We start from the raw sequence: 15,066 nt of genomic DNA, 5'->3' as shown, positions 1-15,066 counted from the left end.
TAGTATCACAGATCACAGGTATCCTTGTACAAATTAAGTGACTCTAGTATTTTTATTTTTTTTTATTAGGCAAAAGAGATTTCACTAGCAGACCTCCAGGAGAATTATATTGAGGCATTAAATAAATTAGTGTCTGAAAATCAACAACTGCAGAAAGATTTGATGAATACCAAATCTCAGCTGGAGATTTCTACTCAGATGTGCCAAAAAAAAAATGACAGGATGGTTAAAGCAACACACAGCAGAGCAACTGAGTTCAGGAATACAGAGTTCAAGTAAAATTTCTTAAAAGTTTATTTAAAATGTGTATAGTTGCAATATAATTCTCATTCTTTGAGAATCTTTGAGAATAATTTCTGACTTACAGAAATTAAATCTTCATTAAAGTCCTCTTTGTTTATTTCTGAAGTACAGTGTGCACAAGTAAAGCTACAAACAGTTTAAAAAGTGGAGGGGGGTTGTACAGCAATTTAATTAAAGCTTTAGTTTTGTACACTCTGATTGTACATTATCTTTATTCCCCTGAGCCTTTTTATTCTGCTCTCCATCTCCTCAACCCTACTTGTCCCATAAGATACAGAATTTGGCCTTTTTATAAAAAAGTTTCTTTGTATTTTTGGTCAATTAATTATAGGCTGTTCCCCTAAGAAGTAAGCAGTTAGTGAAAAGCCACCTGGCCTTTGCTTACACCCTCACCCCCACCCTCACCTCCACTCCTACCTCTACCTCCACCCCAGTGAGGTTACGTGTCTTCTTACGTGCATGGTACTGACTCTGTCCTAGCACTAACACACTAGGTTACTCTGGCCACTGGCTTGCCTTCCTTGCTGTGTTGTAAGTGTGGGAGGGCAAGGGCCTGGCAGTGGGGATTGGATATTTGGGGACTGAATTAATGAAGTAACACTTGGTCTGAGGGTGCTGCTCATTTTGTAAATTGTAGCCTTACTAGTTAGCTTGTTTGTTTATTTTTAAGTGAACTTAAAGTTCACTAAAAAGTTCTCTAAAGTTCACTAAAAGAAAGTGAACATTTCTGTTGGAAAGAGAAAACTTGCTACAATTTTTAATTTGTTTTGTTTTCTAATCTGCTATCCAGGCCAACCCATGGCCAGTACAGACATGATGGAGTAAAGACTGAGCACTACACAACAGGTCTTCATTCTCCAAGAGGACAAGCATCGGATAGTGTAGAGCCTGTGCTCAGGGTCCTCAGCCCCCTGAGTCCTCAGATCAGCCCTTGCAGCTCCACTATCTCCTTAACTTCTTACTTTCTGTGTAAAACACTCTCTTTGGCTTCAGTGCCAGATACAAATGAAGCCAGTTTTTCTGACACTATGTCTGAGAGTGTGAATGACCAAGAAGAGCTTCTGTCTTCGGTATGGAAATTTTCTGATCTAACTAGCTTATTAGTTTATTTAGTTTGATTTAATTTTTTATTTTAAGGGTGACGAGTGTGATGTTTCTTTTTTTTTCTTACTAGTTCTTTATCATCAGTACCCTTTATTATTCTCAGGTATTTCTTTCTGTCTTACAGTTTTGCTTCTGAGGACACATTCAGCCAAGATTACTTTTCAAATGCATCCTAATTCTGAAATATAACATGAGTTATAGGTATTCATTTGTCTCTAACCCTAATTGGAAATTCCCTTACTGCCTTTTTCAGAGAGGGTCAATTTTGTACTGGAGTGGTTGGTTCAAGGAACATCTGTGGATGCCAAGATATTCCTGAGGCGAGGACAGTGAGGAAGGGAAGCAGCAGTGGTGGCAGGGAACGGGGTGGTTGCAGGTGGAGGAAGGCAGTGCATCTGGAGTGTGCAGGGCATGGTTGGGTGGCCACACGACGGTGGACATGGTGGCAGAGGAGGCCTCTGATGCTGTGCTGGCCTCCTCTATCTTCACCACTGTGCACACTCCACCAGTTTTTGCCTTCTTTGCTGAAGCACTTGCCTCAGGCCATTTATTCCTGTCACCAGCTATGGTCATATACCTGTGCAAGTTCAGTATTTTTGAGGTGCAGCAAGTCCGTGGAAAAATTTCCTTTTAGTTTTCAAAATAAGTCCCCACTTCACTTATATGTAATTCTGAAATGTAAAAAAGCCCTGAAAACTTTCTTCCTAAGTTTGACAGCAAAACTTTTTTGGCACCAAAACTTTCCCTGACCTGACCTGATGTGACTATGTGTATAGATTTCATTTATCCCAGTTAGTGAATGACCGTGCGTTTTGCTTCAGAAATACCAGTTTGTTTGGTTATGGGATGTTATGTCAGACTCCACTAGGGTAATACAGTTGATCCTTATTCACGGATTCTGTCTTCGTGAATTTGCCTATTCCTGACATTGTTTGTAATCCCCAAATCAATACTGGAGGCAGTTCCTCAGTCGTTTGTGGATATAAGCAGAACAGCAAAAAATTTGTCACCGACTTGCACATTCCCAGCTGAGGTGGAACGAGGTAGCGCTCTGCCTTCTTGGCTCAGTGCTCACAGGAGGTGACCAGAGGGTGGTGGTGGCAGTGGCGGGGCAGCGCAGGAAGTTCTGCTCTGGGCCAGCTGGTTGGGGTTTGAATCTCAGCCAGTTCGTGCATGGCCAGCCTCACTTGCAGAGAGTCATTTAGCACTTCTGACCCTTGTTTCTTTTGTTTTCTTTTGTCAGATAAAGAAAATAGAATCCACCAGGATGAGTTGTTTCTAGGATTTAGGATTATGATCTATGTGAGGGTGTGTGTGTGTATGATTGTATGTGTATATATGATTGTATGTGTGTATTTCCCATGGGGACAGAGATTCTGTATTTGCTGATTCAGTGTTCAGGGTGACTTCATAGAACATGACTATTGTGAATGAGGAGCGATTGCATGTGGCGTGTGTCCTGTTTTACCTTCCTAAAATCTGAATTCTGAAACACCGCTGGCTCCAAGGGTTTCAGATATGGAACTGTTTTAGTCTGTTTTGTGTTGCGATAACAGAATTACCTGAGACTGCGTAATTTATAAAGAAGAGGTTTATTTGGCTTACGATTCTGGGACAGCTGCATCTGGCATGGGCCTCAGACTGTTTCTACTCATGGCAGACAGTAGCAGGCAGCTGGCGGGTACAAGCAGAGCGTGCCAGGGTCTTTTTAAGGAACGAGCTCTCGTGGGAACTAATAGAGCGAGAACTCACTCATTAATCCCCCCTCCCCCAGGGGGAGCATTAATCCATTCATGAGAGATCCTCCCCCATGACTGAATCAGTTTCCAACACTGCCACATTGGAGATCAAATTTCCACATGAGTTTTGGAGGGGACAACACATCCAAACTCCATCAGGAACTGTGGACTGGAATTTTGGAGGAGAAAAAATATTGATTTAAACTTGTATTTAATTTATTATGGTAGATTTTCTGTGCTTTAAATGAAAGTAACATGTTCATATTTTTAAAGCGAGTTTGAAATAACAGACATTTAACTATGTTCTCTTTTGGGGTATAGAAGAGTATAAAAGTCTAAATTAAGATATTCTTCAGATCAATAACTAATATATTTATATGACACAGTACATTGAAACAACTTGGATCAGAAAGGGAGAGATCTGTGTTAATTTTTGCAGAACTTATTTTTTTTCCTTCACTGCCCTTGTCATTAGCATGAGAACAAAGAAATATCTCTTCCGAGGAAAAACAATCACATTTTAATATTACTAGTTAGAAAATATCACAAATAGTCTATCTTAGAAATATAATATTCTACTTATACATGTCAAAATTTGTTTTTCTTCTAGAGTTCCATGCCTGTATCTCCCCTTGGTTCAATAGCTACCAGATTTTTGGAAGAGGAGGAACTGAGGTCTCATCATATTCTAGAGCGCCTGGATGCCCACATTGAAGAACTAAAAAGAGAGAGTGAAAAGACAGTGAGACAATTCACAGCCCTAAAGTAGCCTCTCTAAAAAAATCACAAACTTGGAAATAAAAATAAACACCAAAGAGTTACTGTCATATGCAGTAGCAGCTCTGTAAAAACATGAACATATAAAACTTTAAAGATGATACGTACTAAAGCAGTGGTGAAGAAATCTGAAAAATAGATACTTCTCTTAGACATTTTCACTGCTCTGATTTGTCTGAAGGACTGCTTCCAGCAGTAACTTGTGAGAATAAACCACTTTGCTAGCCTTTTTTCTCATGTGGATATTTATTATAAAGTGATACTTTGTCTTGATGACTTAAATGTGAATAGCTCTGTACTAATTAAAATAAAGATTTTATGAAACATGTTGAAAATAAAGTAACGACAGGAACTTCCTTTAAGGGAAGCATGTAGTAGAAGCATGGGTTGTAGAGTCAGGCTGACCTGGATTAATACGCTGGTTTTGCCACTCACTAGCCAGTTGGGCGAGGAATGTGTGAAGTCAGTCTGGGAGTGTAGGAAGGGGCCATGCTGGAGAGCCTTGGCAAGGAGCCCTCTTTTGCTCAAAACTCAAGTAGAAGAGAGAGGTGGGCAAGGGGGAGGTGCTGGCTTTAGTGTGTGGTGCCCATGGAACATCCATGGATACATTCAGCGTCTACACTGCTGAGGAGAGGTTTAGGCAGGCGACAAAGGTCTGGATGTCAACATGCAGGAGAGGAGAGCGTGGTGCTGGGCTTGGGGCTGCAGGATGCCAGCATTTGAGGATCACAGGAAATAGCTCCAGCAAAGGACCTAGAATGTGCAGTTAGTGACAAGGAGAAGGAGTGTAGTACTTGCCAGCTCGGGGGCGTGGCTCCTGCGATTCTCCTTTCTCTAGCGGATCTTTCCCATCAGCGTACAAACATCCTGTTATTTCTCCTTTCTTCCAGAAACCTCAATTCCATATGCTTTTCTATCCACTGCTCCGTGTATTTGCCTCCCTTCACTCAAATGTTTCTGAAAAGAGTTGTCTGCAGTGACTGTTTCCAGTTCTTTACCTCCCATTTTCTTCTTAACCCCCTCTGACCCCACTTCCATCCCCGACATGAAACTGCTGTCTTGTTCTCAAGGTCGCCAGTGACCTACTCAGTCCCCGAGCATCTGTTGACCCAGTTGGCCTCTCCCTCTGCCTCTCCTGGCTTCTATGGCCTGGTGCTCCTGGTCTCTCCTCTACCTCACTGGCCACTCCACCTCATTCTACTTTGCTGGCTTTTCCTCTTCTAACTTATGTGTCAGAAGGCTTGACATGGGTTTTCTCACTCACTATACTCTTCCCTAGACTTTTCCATTTTATTACCAAGCTCTTAATACTATCCGTAGGTCAGTGACCCCTACATTCATATCTAGTCTTGACCTCTCCCCAGAGTTGCTGTCTTAGAGATACCTAGATGCTTATGAGCTGTCTTCACCTGGACGTCTGATAAGCATCTTGTGTTTAACATTTCCAAGAGAGAACCCTTGGCTCTCCCTCTTGCTAGGGTTCCATCTCAGGACACAGCATCATGTTTGCCAGTTCCTAGGAGTTATGCTTAATTCCTTCCTTATCCACATCTCTATATCCAATCCACTGGGAGGCCCTGTCAGTTCTGCCTCCAAAATTTATCTCAGGTCCAACCATTTCTCTCCTCCACTACTGTCACCCTGATCCAGGCCATTCTCTCACCTAGATTCACCTAGCAGCCTCCTCACTGGTGTTACTCTTACTCCTGACACTAATAATTCACCCTCCTCAGAGCTCCGGAATTACCCTTTAGAAATGTAAATGAAATAATATCACTGCTACCTCCCTTAAAACCTTTCTGAGTTTTCTATTGCACTCAAAATAAAATCCAGATTACTTGTCCTGACCTACAGGGCCTCGATAATCTGGGCCTGCCCACGTCATGCATGCTGGCCTCCTTTCCATTTCTTGAGTGCGGCACGTGTTAACATGTTAGGGCCTTTCACTCGCTGTTCACCTTCTCTCACCCTGCCCGTGACTGGCATTTCCTCCCTCAGCTTGCACTCCAACGACCTCCCTTGAGCAAGCCTCCCCTGACGGCTGCACCCTAACCCTGCTTCCCCCAGTCTCTCTAGCTCACTGCCCTGAGTTATTTCCTCCGTAGTACTCACCACTGTCTAAATTGCTTTGTTACTTGATGTAAGTTTTTATTGTCTATTTCTGCCTTTAAAATGAAACTCCTTGAGGGCAGGGACTTCGCCTATCTGGCCAATGGTGGGATCCTCCTCCCCGGCACAAGCCCAGCACTGAGGCAGTGCTCAAATGGTTTGAACTGAGGGATGAGTGTCCTTCTTTGGGTGCACCACATGGTCTCCTTCATGCTATTGCATGTGCTGTCCTCTGCGTCACCTCTTCTTCCCACCCCTGCCACGTGTCCCTAAAGCACCTCATTCTCTTGTCTACTTTATCTCACGTGGCAGAGCTTTCCTGCATCCCCTGACCGACTCAGGGCTAGTCTCCTCGCTGCTCTCACAGCACCTGTGTGCCGCGTGCAGAGCACTGGGCACACTGTGCTGTCCTCTCATCTGTCCCGGCTGTGTCCTGCATCCTCAGCCGGCATGCCGCCTGACACACAGCGGACCCTGAGCACCACTTGCCAGATGCATGAAAATCACTGCCATCTGGGCTTCATTGTACTTCTCTGTAAAACGGGAATAACATCTGATGGGGCTGAGAGGCTTTACTGAACATACAGTTCTAAAAAGGCTTTGCAGACTCTGAAAGTACCTATGTGGATTGGTATGAGGGGATTTCTGAGTTTCACACTGTTCAAAGTTTCGGCTTAAAATCTGTAGGCTACAGCCCCTGCTTCTGAAATTTTCTTACTATGGATTGACTAGGAGGAACAATGACAGACTCTGTAGCCACTGGAAATACTTAAGGAATCATGAGGTTACTCTGTATCTGCTTAAATTTACACTGTGCTTTGTAAAGTTGAAGTAGCTAATTGATGGCTAAGTTTGTCAGAACATTTGATTGTAATTTAATTTCAACTTCATTTTCAAAAAGATATTCCAAATATTAAAACGTGAAAACTAAATTTAAGTTAGTTCCTTAACACACATTTTACAAAATCTCAAAGTGATCATGGCACCCAAATGAGATGAAAAGATGAGGGGTCTGCAATCTACTTTTGGTTTCTGCAGGTACTGTCTTGTTGGGGGGATTATCACATTTCTCTCACCCTAGATTCCCAATGTATTGCCGTCTGGAGTCCTCAGCTGGTGTTAGCTGAAGAGGGCAAAGATGAGTTCCCACCGTGGGCTGGATGTACCTTCCCACAGAGCCTCATTTGATTTCGACAAGTCCAGGAGGCTATAGATGTTCTTGCTGCCATTTGACAAAGACAGCTTAAGGGTTTGTGAAGGGCCCCAGAGCCCTGGCTCGAAAAGAGCCTAGAGGTGGAGAGTGTGAACCCTGCAGGTAGACAGCCCCGTTCATAATCCTAGCTCTGCCACTTACTAGCTGTGTGACTTTGGGTAAGTTAATTAACCCTTCCATGCCTCAGTTTTCTCATCTGCAAAGTGAGGGCAATAAAAATAATACATACCTCATAGGGTTTTTGTGAAGATTAAATTGGATAATATTTGTGAAGCACTTACAACACTGCCTGGTGTAGTTAATACTATGAAAGTATCCTGTTGAATAGAAAAAAATACTACACCGCTCTGTTTCTGTGATGTTTACTTCAAATAATTCTACCTTCGGTCTTATATACACTCATAACACCTGGTAAACTGTGGGTGGTGGTTTTCTGTTTGCAAAACACAGTTTAGTTTAGTGCCTGAAAGTTACAGGTGAGAAAGAGAACTATAAAATAAGCTGTATGTCACTGAGGACAGAGGTGAATCAAACAGTTGTCACAGTCAGTATTGAAGTGCAGAATGACCGACGTTAGAAAAAAATTGTCAGCTTGTTCCAGAAACAGTTTGAAATAGCATTCAAAAAGAAATAAACGGTGGAATCAGGGAAAAGGGAAGTGAGGGCCTTAAAAGCACTGATTCACAAATCCAGTTGCCCAGTCCAGTTGCTAGAGGCAGGCAGCAAAGTTACCTCTGAGCTGCTTAGAGGTCAAAGCAGAGGAGGAAACACTATTGCTTAAAAGTTTTATGCTGCCCACGAGATCAAGACAGATCACAGGCTGAAGAGAAAGTAAGTTGTTTCTGAGTGTGTATAGAAGCATTTGAGAAGGTGTACGAGCATTAGGAGAGGTCCCACAATATATCCATGACTGACAGTAACACAATATTACAGTAACACAGCTTTCTTGCTGTGTTTTCCAGTGCGGGCTGATGGCATAAGGCTGGAGTGCAATTCAGAGAAGCCCATTCTGAGAGAGTCCCAAACCTAACGGTGGATAGCTCTTGTAGCCTGCCTTGATCAAAGGGACAAATTTAGAGAAATGATGGACTGCAGGCCTTTAAAGCAATCTTCTATGAAAGCTGTTTCTCCATAGTGCGATTTCGATAATTTGAACACCACAGTTCACATTTTCTTCTCTGTGGGAACCTAGAATTTGAGAATTTTATGTTGCCCCTAAAGGCCAGGTTCAATGATTTGACAATCATCCAATCAGAAGTAGGTTTACACTACCCTTGTGAAAAGAAAGAACCAAATCAAGGCAATGGTGGAACGGTGGAAGGCCCAGGAACTCTCTGGTATTAAATGCAAAATATATCTGTGCATATGTACATTTTTCTGGGTAGAAGGTTCATAGTTTTCATTGATTTCTTGAAGATATCTGTGAGCCAAAAGGAGATTAAGAGCCACGACTTTAGGGATCAGAGTTCTCCCAGAATGGCATCCTGTTTCCTGGGGAGATACATAAAATTGGAGTAGTCCAACCTGTCCTTACTCAGACTGAGTTTTAAAGTGCTTTTGAATAGTCATTCAAAAAGATAACCCAATTTAAAAAGGGTAAAGGATCCAAATAGACACACTTCCAAAGATATACAAGTGGATAATAAGCACATGAAAAGATTCTCAACATCATTAGTCCTCAGGGAAATGCAAACCCAAACTGAAATGAGATACCATTACATATCCACTGGAAAAGAAGAGAGGGACATAAGTGTTGAGGATATGGAGAAACTGGAACACTCATATGTTGCTGATGGGCATGTAAAATAGTGCAGTCACTTTGGAAAACAGTTTGGCAGACTTAGAGTTACCATATTACCCAGAAACACCAATCCCAGGTATATACCCAAGCAAAATGAAAACATAACCACACAAAAAGTTGTACACAAATGTTCATAGCAGCGTTATTCATAACAGCCCCAAAGTGGAAACAACCTGAATGTCCATCACTGATGAACGGATAAACAAAATGTGTGTATCCATGTAGCAGAATATTATTTGGGAATAAACAGGAATGAAGTACTGATGCCATAACGTGGATGAATCTTGAAAACATTTAAAAAATCACACAGTATATTATGCATTTATATGAAATGCCCAGAATAGGCTGTGGAGACAGAAAGTAGATTGGTCATTGTTAGGGGCTGACGTTGGGGTGGAGGGAAAGGTTTGGAAGGCACAGGGTTTCTTTTGGGGGTTAGGAAAATGCTCTGAAATTGATTGTGGTGGTGGTGCACAACTCCTAATGCAATACAGAATACAACACAACTAAAAACCACTGAATGGTACACTTTAAATTGGCCAATGAATTATATCTTAATAAATGTTACCCAAAAAAGCCTCTGATGCATGGCAAGCCCTAAGAAAATCAAGTGTATATTTGGAAAACATCACAACACATATAGCACATGCTATTCTAAACTTTCGTATTCTCGGCCCTCAGTTCACATTCAGGAGTAACAGTGGCACCCTCCTCAGGAGAGTGGACCACCAAGCTCCGGCCGTGAGTGATTGCTTGTGGTGCGGGGCGGTTCCATGCCTTGAGGTAATGTGGTCAGAGGCAGGGAGCCCACTCACTGCAGGGGCTTCTGCTCTACCTGGAGTGGAAATGTTTCTTGGTGCTGCTGCCTGCTCGGGGAGCAGTTTCAAGGGCTACTGAGGGTGCCGGCAGCAAAGTGCATAATCATCAGCCACGTAGCTTCTTGGCTAAGTACATGTACGGAGGGGCTGTGGGACTGCTTGGCACTAACCTCAGTGGTTAGAGGGCTGTTTACAGAATGCTTTGGTGAGGGTTATAGACCATTGATGTGGAAACGTGAGAATATTGGACTTGCTCTCTAAGACTGCTTGGAAGTCCCTCCATATCACTACAAGCAAAACTGGGCAAAGTAGAAAAGGAAAAACTGGGTACGTTACCTAAACCTGCTTCATTTCTTTGGCTATGGAAAACGGATCGGCTAAGACGCCCTTTGACACTGGTCTGCCATGTGCTTTTCTGGAACGGTTACTCCTTTCAGAGGCATCCAGTGTGGGTGGGTTAATTGTCAGTTCCCAGAGCTGTCCCAGTTCCCATAGCTTTGGGAAGCAATGGGGCCTCTTGGTGGGCCAGCTCTTGGATTTATCTTACCTTTGATGTATAGCATAAACCCAAACAAACCACCAGTCCCTGACTCTTTCTGCAATCTAAGACATGTATTTCAGATCGTCAGCCTAAAATGAAATACCACAAACAAGGTAAGAAGTGTTATCTACCAATTAGTCCCATCTGCCACAGTGGAGCACAGCCCTTGCTACCAACAGAAACACGTACTCCAAACCTACAAGTCCCCCTGTAACCTAGTGGAGTGGTGGCTGGGGCAGGATTCAGTGGCTTCTCCAGTGATCCCCTCTCCTGGCTGCAGTCCCCTCAGCCCAGTGTGGGACCCCAGCAGCAGCCTATCCATATGAATAAGTGCCAGCCTGTGAGAAAAGGATAAGAAAGGTTCTAGATGGCTGTTATGTTCAACCTGCCCCCTCTTGCGTGAGCTACAAATTGTAGACTAACTAGGAAGGCATCATCTGATCTGTTGATTTTGCTCCAAAAAGATTTAACACCAACACATTGTGTAAAAACACCAAGTCATTCCTTACATCCACATTCCTCAAACTGTTTTCCAGAGATCTGAGATGTTGAACATATTAATCAGTGTTTTTTTAGAATATGGCAAAGCAGAATGGGGAACACTGCTCCTCATATTCCTCAGGGCCATGTCAGCCCCTGGATGGAACTGGGAGAGTCCTCTCACTCCTGCCACTGGCCAGGAACCCTCCCTGGCCTCCCCTCTTGCTTCCCCAGCGGACTGAAAGCTGGTGGCCTTATGTGCTTAGAGGTTTCTAACCTTTTGCATGCCAGGGATTCATTTGGCAGAGAGGGGGAGCTGATGGACCCCTCAGAATAAAGACCAAGTGCATAAAATACAATACATAGCATTAAAAGGAAAACCAATTATATTGACTTTCTATTAACAAAACCTAAGAAAAAACAAATTTGTGATATACTATTATATGTGCTCCTTTATTAACAGTCTGTCACCTACCATGCTTTTGAAGCAGTGAAGCATGAAAATAATATTTTGAGAAGTCTGCAACAATTGTAGTGAGCAATGAAAACATTTGTGACTTCTATTGGAATAAAGCCACAGGTGCTGCTAGCACTACTGCAGTTTATGGCCTATGTTCATAATAGAAGAAAAGCCAAGTTTTGGTTAGAGGATGTCAATTTTTACTATCCAGTTTCATGGAGCCCTAAGTAGTATCCTTGAACCCCTTGGTGGGGGTTGTCTGTGGACTCCAGTTAAGAATTTAGAGACTTACTTATGTTTTACCTCATACCTGGTCACTCTGGTCCCTGTGAGCATTCACTTGTTTAGAGGGGCAGTTTTTGTGCTTAGTGTCAACTGTGACTTTAAGAACTTAGTCTTTAAATGGGCTGAAAGAATAAATTGACTTACTCAAGCAAATTAAACTTTTTAAAAATTCATAGCATACCTTTGGGCATTTTGGAGAACTACTGTTCTGCATCTGACAGATCAGGGCGTTCTACTTCAGTTACAGGTGGACCCTGATATCATGGAAGCTCTCAAGCATTTGGGGCAGCCAGATCAAGCCCAGGATGGTCAGAGTTCCTCTCCTAGGGTCCTTGGAGGAGAGCCAGGTTTGGCCAAGCAGCCCACAGTCCCTGTAGTTCACAAGCGCCACGAGAGACATGCAGTATCTTGGGCTGGCTGCATGTGACTAAGGAGAAGCTGGACCACTTGGACATCTTCGGCAGAGCTGCAGAGCATGCTACTATCCACTGTGGACAAGGGGCCCATAGCACTATTGGAGGAGCTGGTGCTCTGTATGCCCCAGAGAACTGTGTATAGCCCAATTCCAGCCCTTTGGGGACTGGGGTTGGGGAGAGATGGGCGGAGGAGTTGGTGCAGGGAGACCAGGCAGAGCTCAGGTGGGTGCAAATCTAGATGTCAGTCCCAAATCTGTCTTTACGAAACAATCTAATGGTTTCTGAATCTTTCTGGAATCTCAAGACATGTATTTTGGATCCTTGGCCTAAAATTAAATACTACAAACAAGGCCCAAAGTATTACCTAGCATATTAGTCCGTTTCTATTGCTTATAACATAAATACCTGAAACTGGGTGATTTATAGGAAAACAAAATTTATTGCTTACAGTTTCTGAGCCTGGGAAGTCCAAAGTCCAGGGAACACATCTGGTGAGGGTCTTTGGTGGTGGCTTTATGGCAATGCAGGAGTCTCACATGGTAGAAAATGGCAGAGCAGAGAGACTCACCTGCTCCCTTTTTAAGCCCTCAGAACCATGCCCATGATTTAAGGCATTGTGCTTAAACAGTCTCATCATCTCTTCGAGGCCCCACCTTTCAATTATTGTAATAGGATTTCTTACCCTCAACAGTTACAGTGGGGATAAAGCTTCAGTGAATTTGGGGGGGGGGGGCATCCAATCTACAGCACCTAGCAATGCATCAGATAATTGTCTGTCTGCATCCTGTGTACTCTTCTGCCTCTCACCTCAAGGCAACTACAGGGAGCCAGTTCCAACAAGAAACAGAAGTTCTTTAAATTGGTGTTTCTCATTATTTTTTAACACTGATATCAAAATGTTTGATTGGACTCAAAATATATCCATAATATTACTAAGAATTTCAACAATAAATTTATCAATGAAAGAAGAGAAATCTTAATTAGAGTCTTTATGTACAATCTGTACTGCTGTAATTTTCAAATGAATGTTGTAAAGAAAATGAACACTAGGGCCGACCCCGTGGTGCACTCGGGAGAGTGCGGCGCTGGGAGCGCAGCGATGCTCCTGCTGCGGTTCGGATCCTATATAGGAATGGCCGGTGCACTCACTGGCTGAGTACCCGTCACGAAAAAGACAAAAAAAAAAAAAAAAAGAAAACAAACACTATTTTGCAAAGCTTCTCATCAACATGGACTATGAGGCATTTAAAGACATTGTCACTAAAAACATCTCCGTCAAGAATTGTGGGTAATCATGTCAAACATAAATTCTGACATAAAAAGTTAAAGGTCATGTAATAAAGCTCAGGATTTTCATTAAAATTTTTCGCAAAGATTGTTTTGGAAGTTTCATATAAATTCAATGTCTTTCTTTCCTAATACTTGCATTTTATCATCATAATTACATATTGCAGAGAAAATATAAAGAATTTCGTCCCATACAGATACGCCTAAATTCTTTCCAGTTTACCCCAGAGGTGCAAGTGTTACTATCTACACTTTCCATGGCAAGCCTCTCTTGAACGTCCAGCCACGAGGTGGAAGGGCCTCCGTGGTAGAGGCCTGGCTTGGGTTTGGCACATTGTAGGCCAGCCCTACCTCCTCCTCCTTTACGCCTCCACTGAAATAGTTTTGCAGTTAAAATCCATTTTGATTAATGGTTAATCATACATGGGCTGCTCAGATGCCAGTTCATCCATTTACTAATTCCTTCATCAAACACTCATCAACCAAACCCTCAGCTTAAAGGACTGAAACTCCTGCTCTGCCCTCAAAGTGCCAGCACAGGTGCCACAGAAGCCAGCTCCCTTCCTGCTTCCAGCCTTCTGACAAGCATGCCTGGAAGGACAAGTCACACACCTGCGCCCTCAGCAATGTGCATCACCAGTGCTTGAAGACAGCTCTGCGCCCAGGGCAATGGGGCTGAGGGAAATGAGTCTGAGAGCAGAGAGGCAGGGCCTCAAAGCCAGCTTCCCACTTAGCAGCTGTACGCCTTAGGGCAGTTTCTTCATATGCAAAACGTGGACTATGATCCTAACTCATCCAGGCTCTCCCAAGGCCAGGTGACATGCCTAGTAGGGAAGAGAATGGAAGAGCTGTAGATGGGGCCCTGCAGGTAAGTCACATCGGTCACCAAGGAGGGCAGGAAGCATCCGCTCAGGTCTGGCCTGGGTCTGGGAGGCGATCAGAGGGGCAGGCTGTGCGGTGGCTTGGACTACCAGCCCATCCAAAGTGGAGTGGCAGCTCGGTCCCTGTGGAGGTGTTCACGGGCTTCTCAGCAAAAGCTGGCTAGTCGGATTTTTAATGAGATTTCCCTGATTTGTAAATGTCGGTACAAATTAACTTTTAAAAAAAAAACACTGTGCAGGCTGAATAGTATAGTATGCAACCTCTGCCCACACCAGTGTTGGGGTAATAAAGGTTGACCTGGGGCCATGATCTGTTACCACAGGCAAGGCCCCCAGGAAAGGGGGTGGGGAGGGCAGCAGGAGGAGAGGCAGTCTTCCCTTGTCTGCAGGGCTCTGAGGGACACTGAAGACACAGAAGCTGGCCACCTGCCATGTGCTGGCTCAATCCTTCAGGGAGAATGGGGCTCGTTTTCAAGAGTGACTTCCTTTAAGAACTAAGCTATAAAACTAGGAAAAAAAAAACACAGGAGAAAATCTTTGTGATCCTGGGTTAAGCAAAGATTCTTTTTTTGAAAAATAGTGGCATGGATGATTTTTTCCCCTGGACTTAACAAATGTCAACATTTCATCATATATGCTTCAAAACTTGTCCAGAATAAAAAAACTACCAAAAACTTCTTTGTGGCCTTTTCTTATTTGACACCCTTTCTTCTATCTCCAGAAGCAACTGCTATCCTGATGATGGTGTTAACACTTCACAGCCATATTTTTGTATGTGTACGTATCCACAATCCATAGCATGATTTCATGTATTATAAGAGGTATATATGGCAACACCATACATAAAAGTTG

General features: G+C 43.3%; 1 protein-coding gene across 7 annotated transcripts in view; it reads left to right on the top strand.

The window, feature by feature from the left end:
• Positions 1-4,150, top strand: part of CEP63 (centrosomal protein 63) — a 45,857-nt gene extending 41,707 nt beyond the window's left edge. For 4 of the 7 annotated variants that reach the window (XM_063113957.1, XM_063113953.1, XM_063113955.1 and 1 more), the window contains 3 exons: positions 70-275; positions 1,094-1,373; positions 3,757-4,150. In XM_063113957.1, coding sequence (XP_062970027.1) covers positions 70-275; positions 1,094-1,373; positions 3,757-3,915 — 645 coding nt within the window. In that variant the 3' untranslated portion in view covers positions 3,916-4,150. The remainder of the gene's footprint in view (positions 1-69; positions 276-1,093; positions 1,374-3,756) is intronic. The other 3 variants (XM_063113959.1, XM_063113956.1, XM_063113954.1) reach the window with 2 other exon arrangements.
• The last annotated feature ends 10,916 nt before the right edge of the window (positions 4,151-15,066 follow it).

This window comes from Cynocephalus volans, chromosome 11, assembly GCF_027409185.1.
Source record: "Cynocephalus volans isolate mCynVol1 chromosome 11, mCynVol1.pri, whole genome shotgun sequence".
Taxonomy (NCBI): Eukaryota; Metazoa; Chordata; class Mammalia; order Dermoptera; family Cynocephalidae; genus Cynocephalus; species Cynocephalus volans.
This window is presented reverse-complemented; position numbering and strand designations above follow the sequence as displayed.